The sequence below is a fragment of the Rhinopithecus bieti genome, unplaced genomic scaffold (assembly GCF_001698545.2).
Source record: "Rhinopithecus bieti isolate Rb0 unplaced genomic scaffold, ASM169854v2 scaffold_3040, whole genome shotgun sequence".
NCBI classification, from domain to species: domain Eukaryota; kingdom Metazoa; phylum Chordata; class Mammalia; order Primates; family Cercopithecidae; genus Rhinopithecus; species Rhinopithecus bieti.
In genome coordinates this window covers 5032390-5053471 of record NW_016804657.1, presented here as the reverse complement: position 1 = coordinate 5053471, position 21082 = coordinate 5032390, and the positions used below count along the sequence as shown (strand labels likewise).

Here is a 21082-nt window from a genome sequence, read left to right as displayed (position 1 = left end):
ACCTTGCCTTTTAGATAAATGAGTGTTCTGCTTCCTGCTCCAGGCAAGTGAGAACTTGAGTTTAATAGTAGAGGCTTGATCACTATACAAAGGGCAATAGCCACATTTCCTGCATGTTGTGACATGGAGTGACAAGGAATCTAAAAGCCTGTGCTGGATTCATACGATATCCTTTCCCATTTTCCTTCCCTATGTTATGTGGACTTGGTATTAGAACAACGTATCATCTAATTAAAGGTCATCATTTTAAATCCAATATTCAAAAAGGTAAAGGTTTCTATTTATAAAATAGGTCTTTTCTCTGAATAAGAATCCTTAATAGATAAATATCATCAAACTGTGAAACTTTTGGGTGTTGGTCTTAATTTGTATTTTTCTGGTCTTTTTTCAGCTTGTATTGAAAATAGATGACATATTCGAATCTAAAAGAGGGAAGAAGAAGGTAAAGTTACATACTTACACTGGAAAGGAATTACCTCCAACAAAAGGTAAGAATTGTTATCTGTTCCAGCTATCCTGTAGCTGTCAGGATACAGGAGGAGAATCACCATATAACTTAATGTTTGATACGTATTAAAAATTTTGGCTTACTTTCCTGTTATCCCACTTAAGCATAAACTTCTTTAAGATAAGGGATTGTTTCTCAAACCCATTTTATTTAATTCTGTGTCAAGTAATACCTATTGGATGAACAAATAAATAAATGCAAAAATAATCATAAACCAATAATACTAATTTTCATAGACAAATTGAATCACTATTTTGTAGTCCTACTTTGATTTATAATCATTTATCAGTATAGACTCTTTTGTTGTAGGTATGAAAACATTAGTCTTGTATAGACTGAAGGTATGTGGTACTCAACTTGTAGTCATTTAATAAGTTTTATCCTGGCCAGGCATGGTGGCTCACGCCTGTAATCCCAGCACTTTGGGAGGCCGAGGCAGGCAGATCACAGGGTCAGGAGTTCGAGACCAGCCTGACCAACATGGAGAAACCCCGTCTCTACTAAAAATACAAAAATTAACTGGGCGTGGTGGTGCGTACCCATAATCCCAGCTACTCAGGAGGCTGAAGCAGGAGAATCACTTGAACCCAGGAGGCAGAGGTTGCAGTGAGCTGAGATCACGCCACTGTGCTCCGGCCTGGGCAACAGAGCGAGACTCCATCTCAAAAAAAAAAAAAGTTGTATCCTTCAGATGCCTAGACAAAACTTATATTGTTAACTAAGAAATTGTCAACATTTATAATAAATCATTAGAACTTTCTTAAAAACTTATGCAAGATTCTTAACTTGGTTGTCTGGGAATATGGTTTGGCTGTGTCCCCACACAAATCTCAACTTGAATTGTATCTCCCAGAATTCCCACATGTTGTGGGAGGGACCCAGGGGGAGGTAATTGAATCATAGGGGCCAGTCTTTCCCATGTTATTCTTGTGATAGTGAATAAGTCTCACGAGAACTGATGGGTTTATCAGGGGTTTCTGCATTTGCTTCTTCTGATTTTCTCTTGCTGCCACCACGTAAGAAGTGCCTTTTGCCTCCCACCATGATTCTGAGGCCTCCCTAGCCATATGGAACAGTAAGTCAAGTTCAGCCTCTTTTGTTTCCCAGTCTTGGATATGCCTTTTTTTTGAGATGCAGTTTTGCTCTTGCTGCCCAGGCTGGAGTGCAATGGCATGATCTCGGCTCAGTGTGACCTCCATCTCCTGGGTTCAAGCAATTCTCAGCCTCAGCCTCCCAAGTAGCTGGGATTACAAGCGTCTACTACCATGCCTGGCTAATTTTTTGTGTTTTTAGTAGAGACGGGGTTTCATCATGTTGGCCAGGCCGATCTCAAACTCCTGACCTCAAGTGATCCACCACCTCAGCCTCCCAAAGTGCTGGGGTTACAGACGTGAACCACTGTGCCCCGCCTTGGGTATGTCTTTATTAGCAGTGTGAAAATGGACTAATGCATCTGGCAAATATGTAGAATTTAGCAATTTTGGTTTATAAGTTCCTTAGAAACAACAGCTAAGTCATAGCAAAGGAGAATATTTCTTCTTTTTGCAGACTTTTAAAGATAGAATTTTCTTTTCTTTTTTTTTCCTTTTTGATACAGAGTCTCACTCTGTCACCCAGGCTGGAGTGCAGTGGTGTAATTTCAGCTCACTGCCACCTCTGACTTCTGGATTCAAGTGATTCTCCTGCCTCTTCCTCCTGAGGAGCTTGGGATTACAGGCGCATGGCACCACACCCAGCTAATTTTTTCTAAGTTGAGATGGGATTTTACCATATTTGGCCAGGCTGATCTTGAACTCCTGACCTCAAATGATCCACCTCCCTGGGCCTCCCAAAGTGCTAGAATTACAGGCATGAGCCACTACACCTGGCCAGAATTTTCTTTTTTTTCCTTTTGCTGCTGCTTTTTTTTTTTTGAGACAGTCTTGCTCTGTCTCCCAGGCTGGAGTCCAGTGGCGCAATCTCAGCTCACTGCAAGCTCTGCCTCTCGGGTTCACGCCATTCTCCTGCCTCAGCCTCCCGAGTAGCTGGGATTACAGGTGCTCACCACCATGCCCGGCTAATTTTTTGTATTTTTAGTAGAGATGGGGTTTCACCGTGTTAACCAGGATGGTCTTGATCTCCTGACCTCGTGATCCGCCCGCCTTGGCCTCCCAAAGTGCTGGGATTACAGGCGTGAGCCACTGCACCCAGGTATCTCTAAGTAGGTTATTACCGAGCCCTTAATTTATTTGTAGTCTATGCCTTATGGATTAGGAACATTCTAGTAAATTTGGCTTTAAGACAAGTTTTTGAAGAGCCAGTTTTTTGACTGTATTAATGTTGAAAAGAACAAAAAATCCTCCAACTTCTAGCCAACTTCTGCTGTCCAAAACAAAAGTAAAGAAAAAAGGAGCAGCCTCTACATTGTAACCCTTCACTTATGGCTCAAATAAAATAAGCATTTACCTTTCCCTACCTCTGACCAACTCCTCCAATGCACCAGAGAAATTTCTCTCATGCCTGAGGATCTCCTGCCTTTATCATCACAGTTCTCAGATTTTCATTTTCTTTCTTAAGCTTTTGTCTGTATATCAACAATGCCTAATACAATAGATAATTATATTTACCTACTCTGAAGTCCCTGCTAGAGTTTACTGAATATATTCCAACCTGAATATTTCTTGATTTTTTTTTTTTTTTTTTTTTTTTTTCTGAGACAGAGTCTCACTCTGTCACACAGGCAGGGGTGCAGTGATGCAAACATGGCTCACTGTAGCCTCAACCTCCTGGGTTCAAGCTTTCCTCCCACCAGAGTCTCCTGAGTAGCTGGGACCACAGGCTCATGCCCACCACACCAAGCTAATTTTTAATTTTTTATAGAGACAAAATCTCACCATGTTACCCAGATTGGTCTTGAATTCCTGGGCTCAATCGATCCTTCTGCCTCGGCCTCCCAAAGTGCTGGGATTATAGGCATGCGCCACCATACCTGGCCCTAAATATTTCTTAACTTTCAGTTTTCACGTATTACAAAAGGACTTACCAGCCTTCATCAATTCTGTCATTATAATTTTGTGTGTTGAAGTCTCATATTAAAAGTGGACTATCTGGTACTTTTTCGATCCCTGTGGATTCTCAGTAGATTTTTCTCTTGCCTCATAATCCCCCGAACCTTCATTCATTGTCTTAGAATACAGGTCATCAAAACCCATAGATGAGAATATATTAAGCCAATTAAGTGATCTTTTATAAGGACTTTTCTAGTTATATTGCCTTTTCCCCTTTTCTTCTCTCTTTTCTTTTTTTCCAAGCACTTCCTAAGTTTCTAAGAGGTACCTGGTACTAAGACTATAGATAGGACCAGGAGCTCACAGTGTTTGTTTCGTCCTCTGAATAATATTTTATAGCCACACTATACTTTTTGTCATGGTGGTTAATTTTGAGTTATAAAACATATGTAATATGCAATATTTAAACAAGCACTTTTTCTGTAACATCTTATGTGTCTTTCCCACCTATCTTAAGAATAGGCAGCATTTATTTTAATGTTCTCTTATTCCTTATTATAAAATGAAAAGCCAGAATTTTCCAAACTTCCCCCTCGCATACCTAGAAAATTTTATGTGCATGCAAATACATTTTCTACACAAATACTCTTACACTATTCAGGCTTTGTATGCCTTCCTTTTTTAAAAAGCTTAATTAATGTATTTCAGAGCTCTTTCAATATCAACACAGAGATCCACATAGCTGTACTGTATTTCATTGCATAGAAGTAAAATAATTTTATTTAGCTAGTAGACAGTTTAGTTGTTTCTAACATTTTATTTAACCTGTGGATATTTAAAAGTGTGTGTGTGTGTATACATAAAAATCTTCAATGCTGCAAACGCGTCTTTTACTTATGTTTCTATATAAGACTATTTTTGTAGAATAAGTTCCTAGAAGTGAGCTTAATCACAGAACATATGGATTTAAAATTTTGGCCAGGCACAGTGGCTCACACCTGTAACTCCAGCAGTTTGGGAGGCTGAGGTGGGTGGATCACTTGACCCCAGGAGTTTGAGACCAGCCTGGGCAACATGACGAAATCCTGTCTCTACAAAAAATACAAAAATTAGCTGGGTGGCCGGGTGTGGTGGCTCACACCTATAATCCCAGCACTTTGGGAGGCCAAGGCGGGCGGATCATGAAGTCAGGAATTCGATACCAGCCTGACCAACATGGTGAAACCCTGTCTCTACTAAAAAATTCAAAAATTAGCCAGGCATGGCGGCGCATGCCTGTAATCCCAGCCACTCAGGAGGCTGAGGCAGGAGAACTGCTTGAACCCTGGAAGTGGAGGTTGCAGTGAGCCAAGATCGTGCCACTGCACTCCAGCCTGGGCGACAGAGTGAGACTCCGTCTCAAAAAAAAAAAAAAATTAGCTGGGTGTGGTGGCACACGCCTATAGTCCCAGCCTACTCGGGAGGCTAAGGTAGAGGGGATCACTTGAGCGTGGGAGGCAGAGGTTCCAGTGAGCCAAGATTGTGCCACTGCATTCTAGCCTGTGCAGCAGAGTGAGACCCTGTCTCAAAAAAAAAAAAAAAAAAAATTGTAACTACTGCCAAATTGTCCCACAAGCAGATTGTAACAGCTTGTTTCTACAAACATCATTTGAAAATACCTCTTTCCCCATAATCTTCATCAATAAACACTATGCTTTATTAAAGCTTTTTATGGCAGTATCATGGTTGAAAATGTATGTCTTGTTTATTGTTTTAATTTACATTTATTTCATTATGAATTTGGGCAGTTTTTATGTTTATCAACAACTTACAAATCTTATTCTATGAATTGCCTGTTCCCACCCTTTATTCCTTTTTTCTGTTGTGCTTTTTCTTCTCGATTTGTAACAGTTTTTTGAACATTAAGAAACAGCCTTGTATCTGCAATGTGTTTACAAATACTTTCCCAGTTTATCGTTCACTTTTTGAGTTTAATACTGACTTTTAAATTAGATACAAGTTTATATCATCAAATTTCACTTATGACTTCTAGGCCTTGTTTTTTTCTGATACATTTAAATGTTTTCCCTTTCTTTGCATTTCTGTTTTGCTTTAACTTTTCAAACTTAATCTAGAAATGTTTCATTTATTTATTTTAAAAGCTGCTTGTGTGTGTGTGTGTGTTGCCTGTGTGCTCAGAATTATACAAAACACTCCCTTGTGAAAACAAGATAGCCTCTTATCTCCAAAATACTTAAAATCTGATTGGGGAAAATGAAAATAGTTCAAAGCATTATGAGTACTATGAGAATTTGGAGTAAAGAAAAAATCCATGTGGACTAGAAGTAGTTTAGAGGCATTATAGAAAAGGTGGGCTGACTTGGTAATATCCCTCTCCTAGTTCTCATGGTTTCCTGTTATTCTAAATTTATAGTCTGGTTGGTGTTTATATTCTTGGTTAGGCCTCTTGGTGTTTGCCTTTGATACTTTATTTGGAATATACAGACAACTATGTAGATATAGAAATAGAATCCACTCTGAACTAGACTTCTTAAAACTGGTTTGAAATGCAATTAGTTTCTAGAATTAGGGATGAGGGGGAGCTGAGGAGTGAAGTAGGGTGTGGGAAGAAGATGTAGTAGAGGAGTTTCCTCTTTGAGCCTTTTGCTCTCTTTTGATAACTGTCCCAACCTGATACAACCAAGTGGTTTGGAGAAAGGCTCAGCAGCTTTATTATTCCTTACTCCCAAGTCCCCAGGTTTGTGGGTTTACATTGTTCTCATCCTCATGTACTTCCTACTGTTGGACAATACAAATGGAAACTCCGTCTCTCTTTTTCAGGTGAAACCAGTGGGAACGAAAGTGATGCCGAGTATCTGCCAAAGAGTGAGTGAGTCAATGGAGCTGCTCCCGTTCTTATGATGATCATGAGTTAGGTGGAGGGCACCTACATTTGTGATTAAGCATGTTTTTCCCAACATGAAGTTCCATTTTGTAGGTGATTTCCTTATTTTCAGAACCTGTTGAGGTTTGGAGAATTAAACAGTCAGAATTAAACACTGTCAGCTGTTTGACAGCATTTAAAGTCTCCCATGGTGGAGTGAGGCTGAACAGTGTGGTTCTTATGATGGAATATTCTTAGGGGAGCAGCAGAGGGCTGCATGTCCAGACATATATGCAGTAGTTTCCTGGCAGCCAAAATAGAGTGTGTGAATCATCCTCTGAGCAGTAAACATCTGATTTTTTTTTTTTGAGACGGAGTCTCCCTCTGTCGCCCAGGCTGGAGTACAGTGGTGCGAGCTCGGCTCACTGCAACCTCTGCTTCCTGGGTTCAGGCGATTCTCCTGTGTCAGCCTCCTGAGTAGCTGGGATTACAGGCACGCGCCACCACACCAAGCCAATTTTTGTATTTTTAGTAGAGATGGGGTTTCACCATGTTGGTCAGGCTGGTCTCAAACTCCTGACCTCATGATCCTCCCACGTCAGCCTCCCAAAGTGCTGGGATTACAGGTGTGAGCTACCGCGCCCAGCCAAATATCTGATTTTTTTGTAGCCACTCAAGTGTAATTATTTAAGTAACTTTGATACCTCTGATATTGAAAAAGTAAACATCTATTTGTTATTTATAGGCATTTATATTCCAGATTATTGTGCTGTTTACTTTCTAGTAGAATATAGAATGCATCATGCTTTTTTGACTCTATTTGTCCAAGCACTTCATGATGCCTTCATCCTTCATCTAATGATGATGTTATCTAGTTATCACAGCAAGTTATCTACTTCATATTTCAGTGACGGACATACTAAGCCGTGTAAAAAGTAGAAGACATACATTATCAAAGCTGAGTACAGGGCAGTTCCACTTCCAATCTGACACCCTAATTTTATGATTAATATAGTCTTGTGCTCCCTCCACCGGCCTGAATTGCTTCAGGTGTTTGATTCTGTAGCCTGACTGAAGGTGAAATTTAATAATCATCAGGTTCAGTCTAGATATGTAAAGATGACTAATTTAGGGCTGTTACTACTGAGAAACAGGACCTAAAGTTTTCTTGACTTGAACTCAGCCCTTTGACGTAAGTAAAGTTTTGCCTAGAGCACTGAATGTACTGGATTATTCTGGGGAGCCATTCCCGGATGCATTTTTTTAAAATGTTCTTAATATTTTGATCTATAGTATAACTTCTTTTGGGACAGAATGCATTATATCAAAAAGAAAGGAAAGACAATTAGAGGTTGAGTCTATCAGTGGCTCAGAATGACACATAAGCAAATCACTGGGACATGTAGACTATTCTGCAAGTCCACAGTTTCCTTCCGTGGGGACCACCCTAGATTGCTCAAAATTTAGAGATAAATGAAAATAGAGGATAGGTGCTATCCAGTTTTGATTGATACTGCTATGACTGTTTAAATAGTATGCTTCCATAATTTTATTCTTTTGAGAAAGTCTGCTGATGGATATCTTCTTCCACTTAATATTTTTCTCTTGCGTCTAGCACCATTTACTGATACAAGCATATATTCATTGTTAGTAATATACGGCAAGGAGGGAAGGGAACTGGACAGTTTCTTCAATGTGAGGATAATTTTTGTTTTAATTTATCAAACTCACCCCTTTCTGTACTTAGGACTCAGTTATTTTATCAAATGTCTGCCCCCTGCCCCCTGCCACCTGGCACCGTGTGATTTAATGGCATTCCCAGCAGTAGCATCTGTTGTCAGTCTAGCACTTTTTCGTGACATTTTCCATGTGTCCTGGTGTGATGCCATGAAAGATGGGATAGCATAGATTATTTGTTGGGACATACATAAGTATTGGTTGGTACATGGAATGTTAGTCCCATTGCTGTCCAGAAGTGGAGTGAGGACCCTGCGCACTTGTGAGGGTCTGCAGTTATTCCCCCTAGTATGTCACAGCCCTAACAGATATGTCTATGTGGCAGATACTGGTTATTCAGCATTCATTCCGCAGTGACTGTGTGAAGATTAATCCTGTGTGGGTCATGACCTCTGGTGCTGCAAGGAAGGTAGGGCTACAGAGAGAAAACATTGCTCCATGATTTCATTACAGATCGCCATAAACGCTTAGCACAACTGCAACAGTCTTCCAAGAGGAATCCTCACTACCAGACCTTGGAGCGGGATCTTATTGAATTACAGGAGCAGCAGCTGTTTGAACTTTTTGTGGTGGTGTCTCTACAGAAGAAACCATCAGGAATAAGCTATATTCCCCAGGTCATACAACAATTCCCTGGCAAGGTAGGTACAAGGAGGCCAAGAGGCATTCAGGAATGTTCCTGTGTCTCTGTGTGCATTTATTTCCTGTCCTCTTGGTTTTTGTTATCTCAGCCAGTTTTTACCAATACTTGTGGTAGGATCTGGTGGCTCTGAAAACATCTTATGTTAGGCATGAGCTGCAACCCAGCGAAACAAAGCAAAACAAAATAGCTCATTTTCCTAGTTTTTTAAATTTTTGGCTCTGCCATTTAATAATCTTTAACAAGTTACAAAACCTTAGTTTTCTCATCCTTAAGGAGGGGAATAATAAATGTGACAGAATAGGGTAGTGGTTTAGAGCATGTACTCTGTGCAAAAGCTCTGCGTTTCCCACTTATTAGTTCTGTGACTTTAAGAAGTTACTTTTCTTTCTCTCTCTTTTTTTTTTGAGACAGAGTCTCGCTTTGTTGCCCAGGCTGGAGTGCAGTGGTGCAGTGTCGGCTCACTGCAACCCTGCAACCTCCACCTCCCAGGTTCAAGCCTCCTGAGTAGCTGGGACTACAAGCATGTGCCACCACGCCCAGCTAATTTTTATATTTTTAGGAGAGACAGGATTTCACCATGTTGGCCAGAGTGATCTCGAACTCCTGACCTCAAGTGATCTGCCCGCATCGGCCTCCCAAAGTGCTGGGATTACAGGCGTGAGCCACCATATTGTGTCTTAGTTGTTTAATTTGTAGAATGGGGGTAATCACAATAGTATCTACCCCTCTGAATCATAGTGAGGATTAAATAAGCTAATTTATATAAGGCACTTAGAACAGTGTCTGGCATATAGTAAGCTCAATATGATGTTATCCATTACTAGTAAGGATTTAGTGAGATAATGTATATAAAGTGCTTAATGCCATCCCTGGCACATAGTATGTACTCGATAAATGGTAGGTGTTAATTTTTGGTAACCATTATTATTAACAATAATATTTGATTTCTCTACCTTTTTTAAAATAAAATCATTCATTCATTCAAATATTTTTAAAATACCTAATATTTGCCAGGATTAGATGATGGGAGTACTACTGAAAAAGATCTTAGTCTCTGGTTCACAGAGCTTATTGAGCCTGTGAACCAGTTAAGCCCAGAGACATGGTTGGGTTTCTTTTGCTTTGCATAGTGTTTGTGTAAAAGTAACAACAATAATTTTTGTTGCCAACATTTAACAATCAAATTTCACATACAAATCGGTATTTCTGCCTTTTCCTGAGAAACTGGAAAGAATGCCAACACAGCCTGCATTCCTAAGTGTCAGGAATGGGTTGAAGCTTAATAAGGAGCAGGACTTCAGAGCAGGTGACCAGTGTAGTTACATAAGGCCCTCACTCAGAAGGGCCCTGCATGTAGGGTCTAACGATCTGCAGTCACCATCTTGAAATGCTAAATAATTTTAGCTTTGAATTTGTGTTTGTAAATGAAGTCTGATAGGAAAATTGGGCATGTGCCAAGGTCTTAAAGCCTGAGTTCATGCATGTTGTTACCTTCTGCTGCTTCCCTAGGATGAGTTCTCTTGTCCTGTTCTCCACTGCCTGATTCCCTGGGTCCTACCTAGCATGTGCCCTTTCCACTTCTACTCAGTGACTACTGCCACCTACTCCCCCCTGCTGGGCACAGGCATTGGGAGGGTTAGGATCAGGCCAGCATTGCTCTGCAGCATCTCCAGGCAAGGCATGGGGAAGCTTTCCCTGGCCTGGGCTGGTGGTGCCACTCATGGGTGACTTTTTGGGGGTTGCTCAACTGCTGTGGGTTGGAATGTTGGCCCCCATGGGAAGCGGAGATGCCTGGCTTAACTTCCCAACCCCCAGTCGAAACACAGAGTCTCAATTCTGCAGCTACCCGGAGAGGAAACCCAGTATCTCGTGGGCCCCTTGTGTACCAGATTGCAGACTGCAGCACTTGGGTGTCTGTGAGAGTCTACACTCATCCCCCAGGATCCTCATGCCTAAGGGAGTGTGATGTTAAATAGCAAATAAAAACTCCATTACAGAGGCCACGGAAGAAAAGATGTTTTATGTTTAATTTTTTCTGCTTTTTGGACAAGAAGCTCCACATTTTCATGTTGCATTATGCTGTCTGAATTATGTAGTTTTCCTTAGTAAGGAGTGATCCCTTTAATAGGGACATTTACTCACTCTCCTGCTCATTACTTGGACCACTTCTCTCATTTCAGTTACCTGCTTGGCCACTTTAGGACTTTTGGGTTTATAACCCTGAGTTACATGTTTCACTAAAAAAGCTGGTGAAGTACAACTGTACTGGAATCTAAGAGACATTTCCTGCATGGATTCTCATTTTCAAAAGGTCCTCAAAAATATCCCTACAGTAAATAATCAGTAAGTTTAATTTCTCATAAAATTTCTCAATGTAGCCTGAAAGTACAATGTCACAGCACTGTTAAGTGACCCAGAATGGCTACATAGTTTGGTTTTTTTAAGAAATTAAAGGGGCCATGCACAGTGGCACATGCTTATAATCCCAGCTAGTTGACCAGCTGAAACGGGAGGATCACTGGAGCACAGGAGTTTGAGACCAGCCTGGGCAACATAGCAAGACCTCCTTCTCAACAACAACAAAAAAGAAATTAAAGGGGAGGTGATTTTTACTAGTTATCTGAAGGCAATATGGTAATTAGACTTAAGGGCTTGTTTTTATAGAGGACAGGTCATACTAATTTCTAAATGTCTAGTTTACTGAAATTTAGACTGTCACATAGGTACAGTACCAGATTTATGCAAAAGGGTCTTCTATGCTAAACTTTTACAAGAAGTTGCAAACCAGCAATTAGGTAGCAAAGATTCTATGCTAAAGGAAATGATTATATATGGGATGGATTCTCAAAATAGTATCTCTCATTTTTTCTTTTTTTTTTTTTTTGAGACGGAGTCTCACTCTGTCGCCCAGGCTGGAGTGCAGTGGCCAGATCTCAGCTCACTGCAAGCTCCGCCTCCCGGGTTTACGCCATTCTCCTCCTGCCTCAGCCTCCCGAGTAGCCGGGACTACAGGCACCCACCGCCACGCCCGGCTAGTTTTTTGTATTTTTTTAGTAGAGACGGGGTTTCACTGTGTTAGCCAGGATGGTCTCAATCTCCTGACTCGTGATCCGCCTGTCTCGGTCTCCCAAAGTGCTGGGATTACAGGCTTGAGCCACCGCACCCGGCCTATTTTTTCTTTTTTCGAGGCAGGTTTCTCTCTGTCACTCAGGCTGGAGTGCAATGAAGCAATCACTGCTCACTGCAGCCTCATCCTCCTAGGCTCAAGAGATCCTCCCACTTCTCAGCCTGCTGAGTAGCTGGGACTACAGGCATGTGCCACTACACCCAGCTAACTTTTGTATTTTTTGTAGAGATGGGGTTTCACCATGTTGCCCAGGCTGGTCTCCAACTCCTGGGCTCAAGTGATATGTCCACCTTGGGCTCCCAAGGTGCTGAAATTACAGGCATGAGCCAGTGCATCTGGCCGTATCTTTTCTAAATAATATTCATCTACCATTTCAAAGCTTCTTTGATTGTTGATTGGACAGTGTCTTGAGGTGACTAGGTTTTTGTTCTCAGTATATTGAAGAATGAATTTTTATCTTATGTTCCTCGGTTCATAAAGATACTGGGTTCCCATTAGTTTGTCAATCCTGAATTAAGATATTTCCTCTTGATAGGAAACTTTTCACTAATCTCTCTTACAGTAGATGCTGAGATATCCACAGGTACCATTTCTCAGTAAAAATAGGATTCTTTGTTCTCAGTAACGCTGTTCTCAGTTCACCTCCAGTGATTTCCAGAATTGACTTTTTAATTTTGTTAAGCAGTACAAAACCATGCTGAGGCTTATCAGTAACTGCCCAGGCTTATCAGAGACCTTTTTTCCTGAGATGAGACTGGGTTTTTTATTTCTATTCCCCACTTACATAGTATAATTTAAGTCACCTATTTTGAGGGTATTTGAGGGTGTTATCTTTTTCAGGACGATCATGGCTATAAGCAGTCCAAAGACACGGAAGAGAGGCTTAAAGTTATCCCAAAATTTTGTTTTCCTGATTCAAAGGACTGGATGCCAACCTCAGAACTCAAGAGGTAAATGGGCTAATTTATCTAATTTATATTCATTAGAACTGAAAAAATAAATCAGAGTATTTGAGAAATGAGTAGAGCCATTAGTGAAGCTATGTGAATACTGTGGCAAGTCAAGGATGTGGTGGGAGGAAAGGAAGAAGCAGAATTAGAACATTTCCTATGTGGGGCTTAAAAAAAGAAAAACATGGAATAATTTCAGTGTCAAAAGGAAAACAAATTTGAGAGTCACTTCAAGCTTGCCAGTTCAACAACAACAACAACAACAAAAGTTCTATTTTACGTGCAATCAAAAATGCTCCCAAGTGTACAGAAAGGAAAAAAGACTTGGATTTTGAGACTCAACCTAGAAACAGAGATAAAACAGAGCAATGTCTTCATCTTCATTTTCTTTCTCCTTCAAATTAACAGAAGAATCCACAGCCCAGCTTTTATGTTCCCCTGTGGAACCTGTACAAAGGGAGGCTCCAGTTTGGGAAGTGTAGTATATTAAGAAAGGAAGTGTTAAAGAATTTCTTCCAGGTATCTAGAGGAAATTACTATTTTTAATGAACTATCACAATTTCTGAATTCTGCTTGTAAATATTAATAGATGCCTGCTTTGTTCAAAACTGTAATTATTGCTGATGCCATTTAGTTTGAAAAGCTTGATTTGTTGAACCATATCACATGGTAATGACCTTCTGGATAACAGCCTCAGCCGTTGCTTAAATAGCTCTGCACTTCAACTTCGCATTGCCTCCGGACTAAGCCACTGTCTCTCATAAGCAGTTTAGCCTGATTGACACTCTCATCTCTCAGCCATCACTGTTGATGCTCTTGTGTTGTCAGTTGCACTGCTACCTTTATAAACAGCGCCTTTCATATTGACCTGGCTGCTCTGTGGCTGGCTTTCCCCCACAACGAGTTATATATGTTTATTCTAGAGTATTTGGGAAATACAGAAGAGTAAGTAAAAAGCAGAAATTACAGATCACTGGCAATCTGGTTACTCAAAGGTAATCACTGTAAATATTTTGTCATATTCCCTTCCAATCTTTATTTTTAGCCAAATACAGATATGTATATATTGTTCAAGTTTGGATTTAGGCCAGGTGCAGTGGTTCACACCTGTAATCCTAGCACTTTGGGAGGCTAAGGTGAGAGGGTCACTTGAGGCCAGGTTTGAGACCATCCTGGGCAGCATAGCAAGTCCTTGTCTCTACAGAAAATACCAAAAAGCTAGACAGACATGGTGGTGTGCAGTTGTTACTCAGGAGACTGAGGCAGGAGGACCACTTGAGCCCAGGAGTTCAAGGTTGCAGTGAGTTATGATTATGCCATAGTACTCCAGCCTGGGCAACAGAGCAAGACTCTGTCCAAAAAAAAAGGAATGGAGGGAGGGAGGGAGGAAGGAAGGAAGGAAGGAAGATAATAAATATGTCTTCAGAAAATTAAGTTGTGTTCAGTGAGACCCAGTCTCTTAAAAAAAAAATTGGACTTTGCCGGGTGCTGTGGCTTACGCCTGTAATCCTAGCACTTTGGGAGGCCAAGGCGGGAGGATCACTTGAGGTCAGGAGTTCAAGACCAGCCTGGCCAACATGGTGAAATCCTGTCTCTACTAAAAATAAAAAATTAGCTGGGTGTGGTGGCACGTGCCTGTAGTCCCAGCTACTCGGGAGGCTGAAGCGGGAGAATGCTTGAACCCGGGAGGTAGAGGTTCTAGTGAGCGGAGATGGCGCCACTGTACTTCAGCCTGGGTGACAGAGTGATACTCTGTCTCAGAAAAAAAAAACGGGGGGACTTATTTGATTATTGAGTCTGAGTTTCTTTCTTCGGCATATTTAGGTTTTCATTTTGTAAATTATTAACGCATTTCTTTTGCCCATGTTTCTAATGAGGAGTTGATATTTTCCTAATAATTTTTGTATATTAAGGATATAATCCTTTGCCTGTCACTGCTCTATACAGCCTCTCAGAACTAAAGAGAAGAATTTGGAACTGAGAAATGACATATCAAAAGTCTTTGTAGCTTACCTGTTTGACTAAATTGAGGATTCAACAAAAGGAAAATAAGGCCAGTCGCAGTGGCTCATGTCTATAATCCTAGCACTTTGGGAGGCCGAGGCAGAAGGATTATTTGAACCCAGGTGTTTGAGACCAGCCCTGGCAAGATCGTGAGACCTTATCTCTATACAAAATTAAAAGATTAGCAGGGCATGGTGGCACACATACGTAGTTCCAGCTACTTGGGAGGCTGAGGTGGGAGGATCACTTGAGCCTCAGGTGGTCAAGGCTACAGTGAGCTCTGTTTGCACCACTGCACTCCAGCCTGGGCAACAGAGTGAGACTGTCTTAAAAAATAAAAATAAAATTTAAATGAAAATAAGCCTGATTAATACCTAGAGTGGATGAATAAGAAAACAAAAGGAACGAACATCAACAGCTTATCCCATACCTATTCTCTCACTCCAGTACAAGGCAAGATATTCTTAAGGCCTGGGCATTCATTCCTTAGGAGGAATGTGACTTGCAATGAATGTAATATTATGCCTTCTTTTAGATCACAAAATGACTACTGTTGGATTCTAGTTTTCAATTGTTTGTTCCATGGAGAATGCCATAAGTGGTTGTTTGGATCCTAAACTAACTATTGGCTCTTTTTTCAGTGAAACATTCTCCTTTGTCTTGACTGGTGAAGATGGAAGCCGGTGGTTTGGTTACTGTAAGAAGCTCTTGGTAAGTATCAGATTTGTGTTACTTACCAAGACAGGGTTGGTCAAGGAACAATTGAGTCAGAGTAGGAATTTCAGAAGCACTATCTCTAGATGAGTTTGAGGGATGCTCAATTACCTGTGTATTAAGGAAGCTGTATTAGCATTAAACAGCAAGAGCAAGGTGGGGGTTAGCCACGGAGTGTTTTAGAAGAGAAGGGGTATGGATTTATTTTATTTGTTTATAATAGAGAAAGTAACTGATGACATAGTGGCTGAATCTCATCTGGATACATTTGGAATAGAGTACAATGAGCTACTCGAAGGAGCTCTGAGTTACTCATCAACCATATTAGGACTTTTTTCTTGCTTAGATGGCTTCACTAAACCTAGAATAAATCATGCTATCATTTTTAGCACTTTTCACATCTTTTAGTGTTCACTGAAGATGTGAGCCTTGGTTACTGCTCTGTACTAAAGAGTAGTAAAAGATAATTAGTAGTCCAAATCAATATTAATAAAAACTTACACTGCTTGATTTTGTTGTTGTTGTTGTTTTTATCTTTTAGCCAGAAGGCAAAGGAAAGCGACTCCCTGAGGTATACTGCATGGTTAGTCGCCTAGGCTGCTTCAATCTTTTTTCAAAGGTGAGTGGAGAATGAGCTGTATGAAAATGGTGTCCTTTTGAGCTCGCAATGTTAAGTGGCATAGACTTTAACATACTACTTCAGAAAGGTTCCCTATTAGTAAACTAGGAACCACATGCCTGAAGGCTTAAACTCACATCTCTAATCCATTTGCTGTTGCTATATCATCTTCATTTTGGTTTGCTAGAACTTTCAGCTTAAGGGAGAACATAGTCCAAAGCTTATCTTGTCTTGCGTCTTTCTTAGACCAAATTGCAGGATATTGTTGTTACTGTCACCTTCCTTGTCCCTCCCTTAGTGAGCCAAAAAGGGGCTTCTCCTTTAAAAATATGTTGATTTATGTTAGTAACTTTTCTTCAGGGTATAATGATACCTCCCAAGAGATATGATGCTTATTTAACTTTTATTGATTGCAGAAGCTTATCTGCCTTAAATTATATTTAGGTTATTTTAAAGTTTGTACACCAGATTGGGCAGTTCCTGTAATAGCATTCTTTTATGTTTTTTAACTTAGTCCATAACAAAGTAACGCTTTGCATGTATAGATTCTGGATGAAGTAGAGAAGAGAAGAGAAATGTCTCCAGCCCTTGTTTACCCATTCATGCGAAGTGTCATAGAAGCTCCTTTCCCAGCTCCTGGACGCACCATCACAGTTAAGAGTTACCTCCCTGGGGCTGGAGATGAGGTAAGTTAGCTCATTTTGAAAAGATTTGATAGCCATTAAAAAGCAGGACTTATACTAGTAGGCAGTTTCCAGAGCCCAAGGGGATAGATTTCCCTTTTCCATAAACTGTAAAAGCAATGGAGAAATATCCAGCTGATCTGTAACATAGTTCTTCCTAGACCCAGGACCCAGAGATTTTCTACCATACATAGACTGAGTCCCTTTGTAATGACAATTTCAATGTGATAAATGAAGACTGTATGTACTGTTGTCAGAAGGAATAAAGGATCTTGATTTACAGAACAAAAATAAGCTGTTGGGTCCTGGCATTAGTATAGGAAGCTTCACAGATCCTGTGTAGCAGACCCTTCTTGAATTTAACTTATGTAAGAATAACAGGATCCATAGCGTTGGCACTAGGGATTGTTTTCCAATATTAGCTCACCTGATTCAACTTCTTGCATTTCAGTCCATTGAACTCTGCCGACCACTAGATTCCCGATTGGAACATGTTGATTTTGAATGTCTCTTTAAGTGCCTGAGTGTATGTCATCTCATCCGCGTCTGTGCCTCGCTCCTTTTGGAGCGTAGGGTAATCTTTGTTGCTGACAGCCTAAGGTAAGAAGTGAAATATGTTACTTCACACTGGTGTTTTATTTGTTCCAAATTTTAAAATTGGAGTTTTTTTTATTATTATAGTTTAAGTTCTAGGGTACATGTGCACAACAGGCAGGTTTGTTACATACGTATGCATGTTGGTGTGCTGCACCCATTAATTTGTCATTTACATTAGGTATTTCTCCTAATGCTATCCCTCCCTCCCTCTCCCCACCCCACAACAGGCCCCGGTGTGTGATGTTCCCCACCCTGTGCCCAAGTATTCTCATTGTTCAATTCCCACCTATGAGTGAGAACAAAAATTTGGGCATATTTTTAAAATGTAGGATCAGTCTTTCAATTATCTAGTAGTATATAGTGGCATGGATAATTTCAAATGGTAAATCAACAAAAAGCCACTTGCATTAGGCTATACAAATGACTTTTTTGGGTTATAATAAATTTCCCTTTTAAATGCATTTTGCTTACCCTATTGTCAAAAGTTGGTAATACTTTTCTAAGTACACTAATTTTTTGCATGAGAAATTGTGGAGATGAGCTGGATTGAGATTGAACATTTTCAGTAAATTAAGTTTAAATTTTAACTAAAATGTTAAAAAATTAATGACTGTTCACATAGTTTTTAATCTATGATCACTAACCAGCATCAATTTTTAATTCTTTAACATAACTGAAATGTCCTCCTTATGTTGCTCTATATATGACACCATTTGTTTTCTCCTCTGGCTAGCACCCTGTCAAAATGTGGCCATGCTGTGGTAGCTACACTGTATCCGTTCACCTGGCAGCATACCTACATCCCAGTCCTGCCAGCATCTATGATTGACATTGTCTGCTCACCTACTCCATTCCTTATTGGAATCCTGTCTTGCTGCTTACCACAGCTCCAGGACCTACCCATTGAAGAGGTGAGATGGAAGAATGGAACCTAATATTGGAGCATTGAGAAGTAAAAATAAGTGATCTTAAGAGTGGTGGAATTGTTATTAATTAATATAGTTATTATTACTACTTTATGCTATTTATAATATTTCTATTGTATTATAATATTACTGTTTATAATATTTCTAGTATTAAGATGGGAAAATTTGATAGTACACATAAATTCAAACCTGTATCTTATTTACAGTAGTAACCTTGGGCTCATTCTTGTGTTATTCTGAAGGGTACAGTACTCTGGATTAACTTTAAAAATTATTTCATGGCCTGGCATGGTGGCTCATGCCTGTAATCCCAGCACTTTGGGAGGCTGAGGCAGGTGGATCACTTGAAGTCAAGGAGTTTGAAACCAGCCTGGCCAACATGGTAAAACCCCATCCCTACTAAAAAGACAAAGATTAGCCAGGTGTGGTGGCACATGCCTGTAATCCCAGCAACTTGAGAGGCTGAGGCAGAATTGCCTGAACCCAGGAGGCAGAGGTTGCAGTGAGCTGAGATCATGCCACTGTGCTCCAGCCTGGGCGACAGAGGGAGACGCTGTCTCAAAACAAAACCCCAAAAAACTTTATTTCAAATAAAACACAATATAGATACGTGGTTAAAGCAAAATGTACAGATACATAACCAGCATTAGAATGGAATGGAAATATTACCACAATGGAATCAGTGCCAACCCCCTAGAAGTGCCCCTCATGCCTCTTTCTAATCTCTGTTTCCATCCCCATCCCCATCCCCCACCAAAGGTAATCATTATCTTGACTTTTATGGTATTCATTGACTTGTTTTTCTTTATCGTTTAACCCCTAGGCATTCCTCCCTAAGCAATGTAATCCAGCTTTGTCTGGTTTTAAACTTGATATAAATAGATTCATATGGTATATATATTTTTGCCTGGCTTCCTCTGCTCAATATTATATCTGTAAGATTGATCTATGTTGATGAGGTCAACAATAGTTTGATCATTCTAATTGTATATAGGATTCCATTGTGTGAATGTACCACAATTTTCTTATCCATTCTACAATTGAACATTTGAGTTGTTTCCAGTTTGAGGTTGTTATAAATAATGTTGCTATAAATATACATGACTCCCAGTGCATACACACGTAGTTCAATGGGTATATACTTGGAAATTGAATTGCTGAGTCATAGGGTAAACATATCTCCAACTTTAATAAATAAAGTTAAATTGTTTTCCAAAGTAGTTGTGCCAATTTAAATTCCCTTCAACAGCGTATGAGAATTCCTGTTGCTCCACGTCTTCACCATCACTGTCATCAGTTGTATAATGTAGCCTATCTGGTGCGTGCGTAGTGTTATTCACATTGTGGTTTAATTTGCACAAATTTAATTTAATTTGATTCCTGTTGAGGTTAAGCATCCTTCTATTTATTGGTCTCTTGAATATCATCTTTTATAAAAATCTTTGTCTCTTTCCACTACATTGTTTACTCTCTTGTTTTGTTTTTGGTTTTGTTTTTGTTTTGTTTTGTTTTTGAGATGGAGTCTCACTCTGTTGCCCAGGCTGGAGTGCAGTGGCGTGATCTCAGCTTGCTGCGACTTCCGCCTCCCAGGTTCAAGCAATTATCGTGTCTCAGCCTCCCAAGTAGCTGGGACTATAGGTGCACGCCACTATGCCCAACTAATTTTTTGTATTTTTAGTAGAAACGGGGTTTCACCGTGTTGGCCAGGCTGGTCTCAAACTCCTGTCCTCAAGTGATCTGCCCTCTTCGGCCTCCCAAAGTGCTGGGATTACAGGTGTGAGCCACCACACCCAGCCCCTACTCTCTTATTGTTTAAGATGTTTTCTTTTTCTTTTCTTTTCTTTTTGAAATGAAGTCTCGCTCTTGTCTCCCAGGCTGGAGTGCAATGGCGCGATCTCAGCTCACTGCAACCTCTGCCTCCTGGATTCAAGCGATTCTCCTGCCTCAGCCTCCTGAGTAGCCACCACGCCTGGCTAATTTTTGTATTTTTAGTAGAGACAGGGTTTCAGCATGTTGGCCAGGCTGCTCTTGAACTCCTGACCTCAGGTGATCCGCCCACCTCAGCCTCCCAAAGTGCTGGGATTACAGGCATGAGCCACTGCGCCTGGCGTTAAGATGTCTTTTATATTCTGGATCCTGGCCCCTTTGTCTGTNCCTGAGTAGCCACCACGCCTGGCTAATTTTTGTATTTTTAGTAGAGACAGGGTTTCACCATGTTGGCCAGGCTGGTCTTGAACTCCTGACCTCAGGTGATCCGCCCACCTCAGCCTCCCAAAGTGCTGGGATTACAGGCATGAGCCACTGCGCCTGGCGTTAAGATGTCTTTTTATATTCTGGATACTGGCCCCTTTGTCTGTGGCTTGCCTTTTCATTTTCAAAAATGATGTTTTTTTAATGCACAGAAATTCTTAATTTTAATGTGAATTTAAATAATTCACATTATTTTAAAATGAATTTTAAAATAATTTAAAATTATCAGTCTTTCTCTTTATACATGGTGTTTTTAGTGAGCTGCTTAAGTTACTTTATATTAACCTCATGAAAATATCCTTCTATATTATCTCTTGGGCCTTTCATTATTTTGCCTTTAACTTTTGATTATGAATCCTCCTGGAACTTGATTTTTTGTGTGTATAATGTGAAGTAGGGGTTGTTTCATTTGTTTTTATATGGTACCATCTGTGCCGATACCACTTACTGAAAAGACTGCTCCCTGTTACTCCG

The 21082-nt window shown here is 40.3% G+C and overlaps 1 protein-coding gene across 1 annotated transcript in view; it reads left to right on the top strand.

The window, feature by feature from the left end:
* Nucleotides 1-21082, top strand: part of DENND2C (DENN domain containing 2C) — an 88564-nt gene that overhangs the window by 55876 nt on the left and 11606 nt on the right. The window contains exons 6-14 of the mRNA XM_017869783.1: nt 392-488; nt 6316-6360; nt 8549-8736; nt 12706-12815; nt 15461-15530; nt 16075-16152; nt 16698-16838; nt 17287-17435; nt 18166-18343. Coding sequence (XP_017725272.1) covers nt 392-488; nt 6316-6360; nt 8549-8736; nt 12706-12815; nt 15461-15530; nt 16075-16152; nt 16698-16838; nt 17287-17435; nt 18166-18343 — 1056 coding nt within the window. The remainder of the gene's footprint in view (nt 1-391; nt 489-6315; nt 6361-8548; nt 8737-12705; nt 12816-15460; nt 15531-16074; nt 16153-16697; nt 16839-17286; nt 17436-18165; nt 18344-21082) is intronic.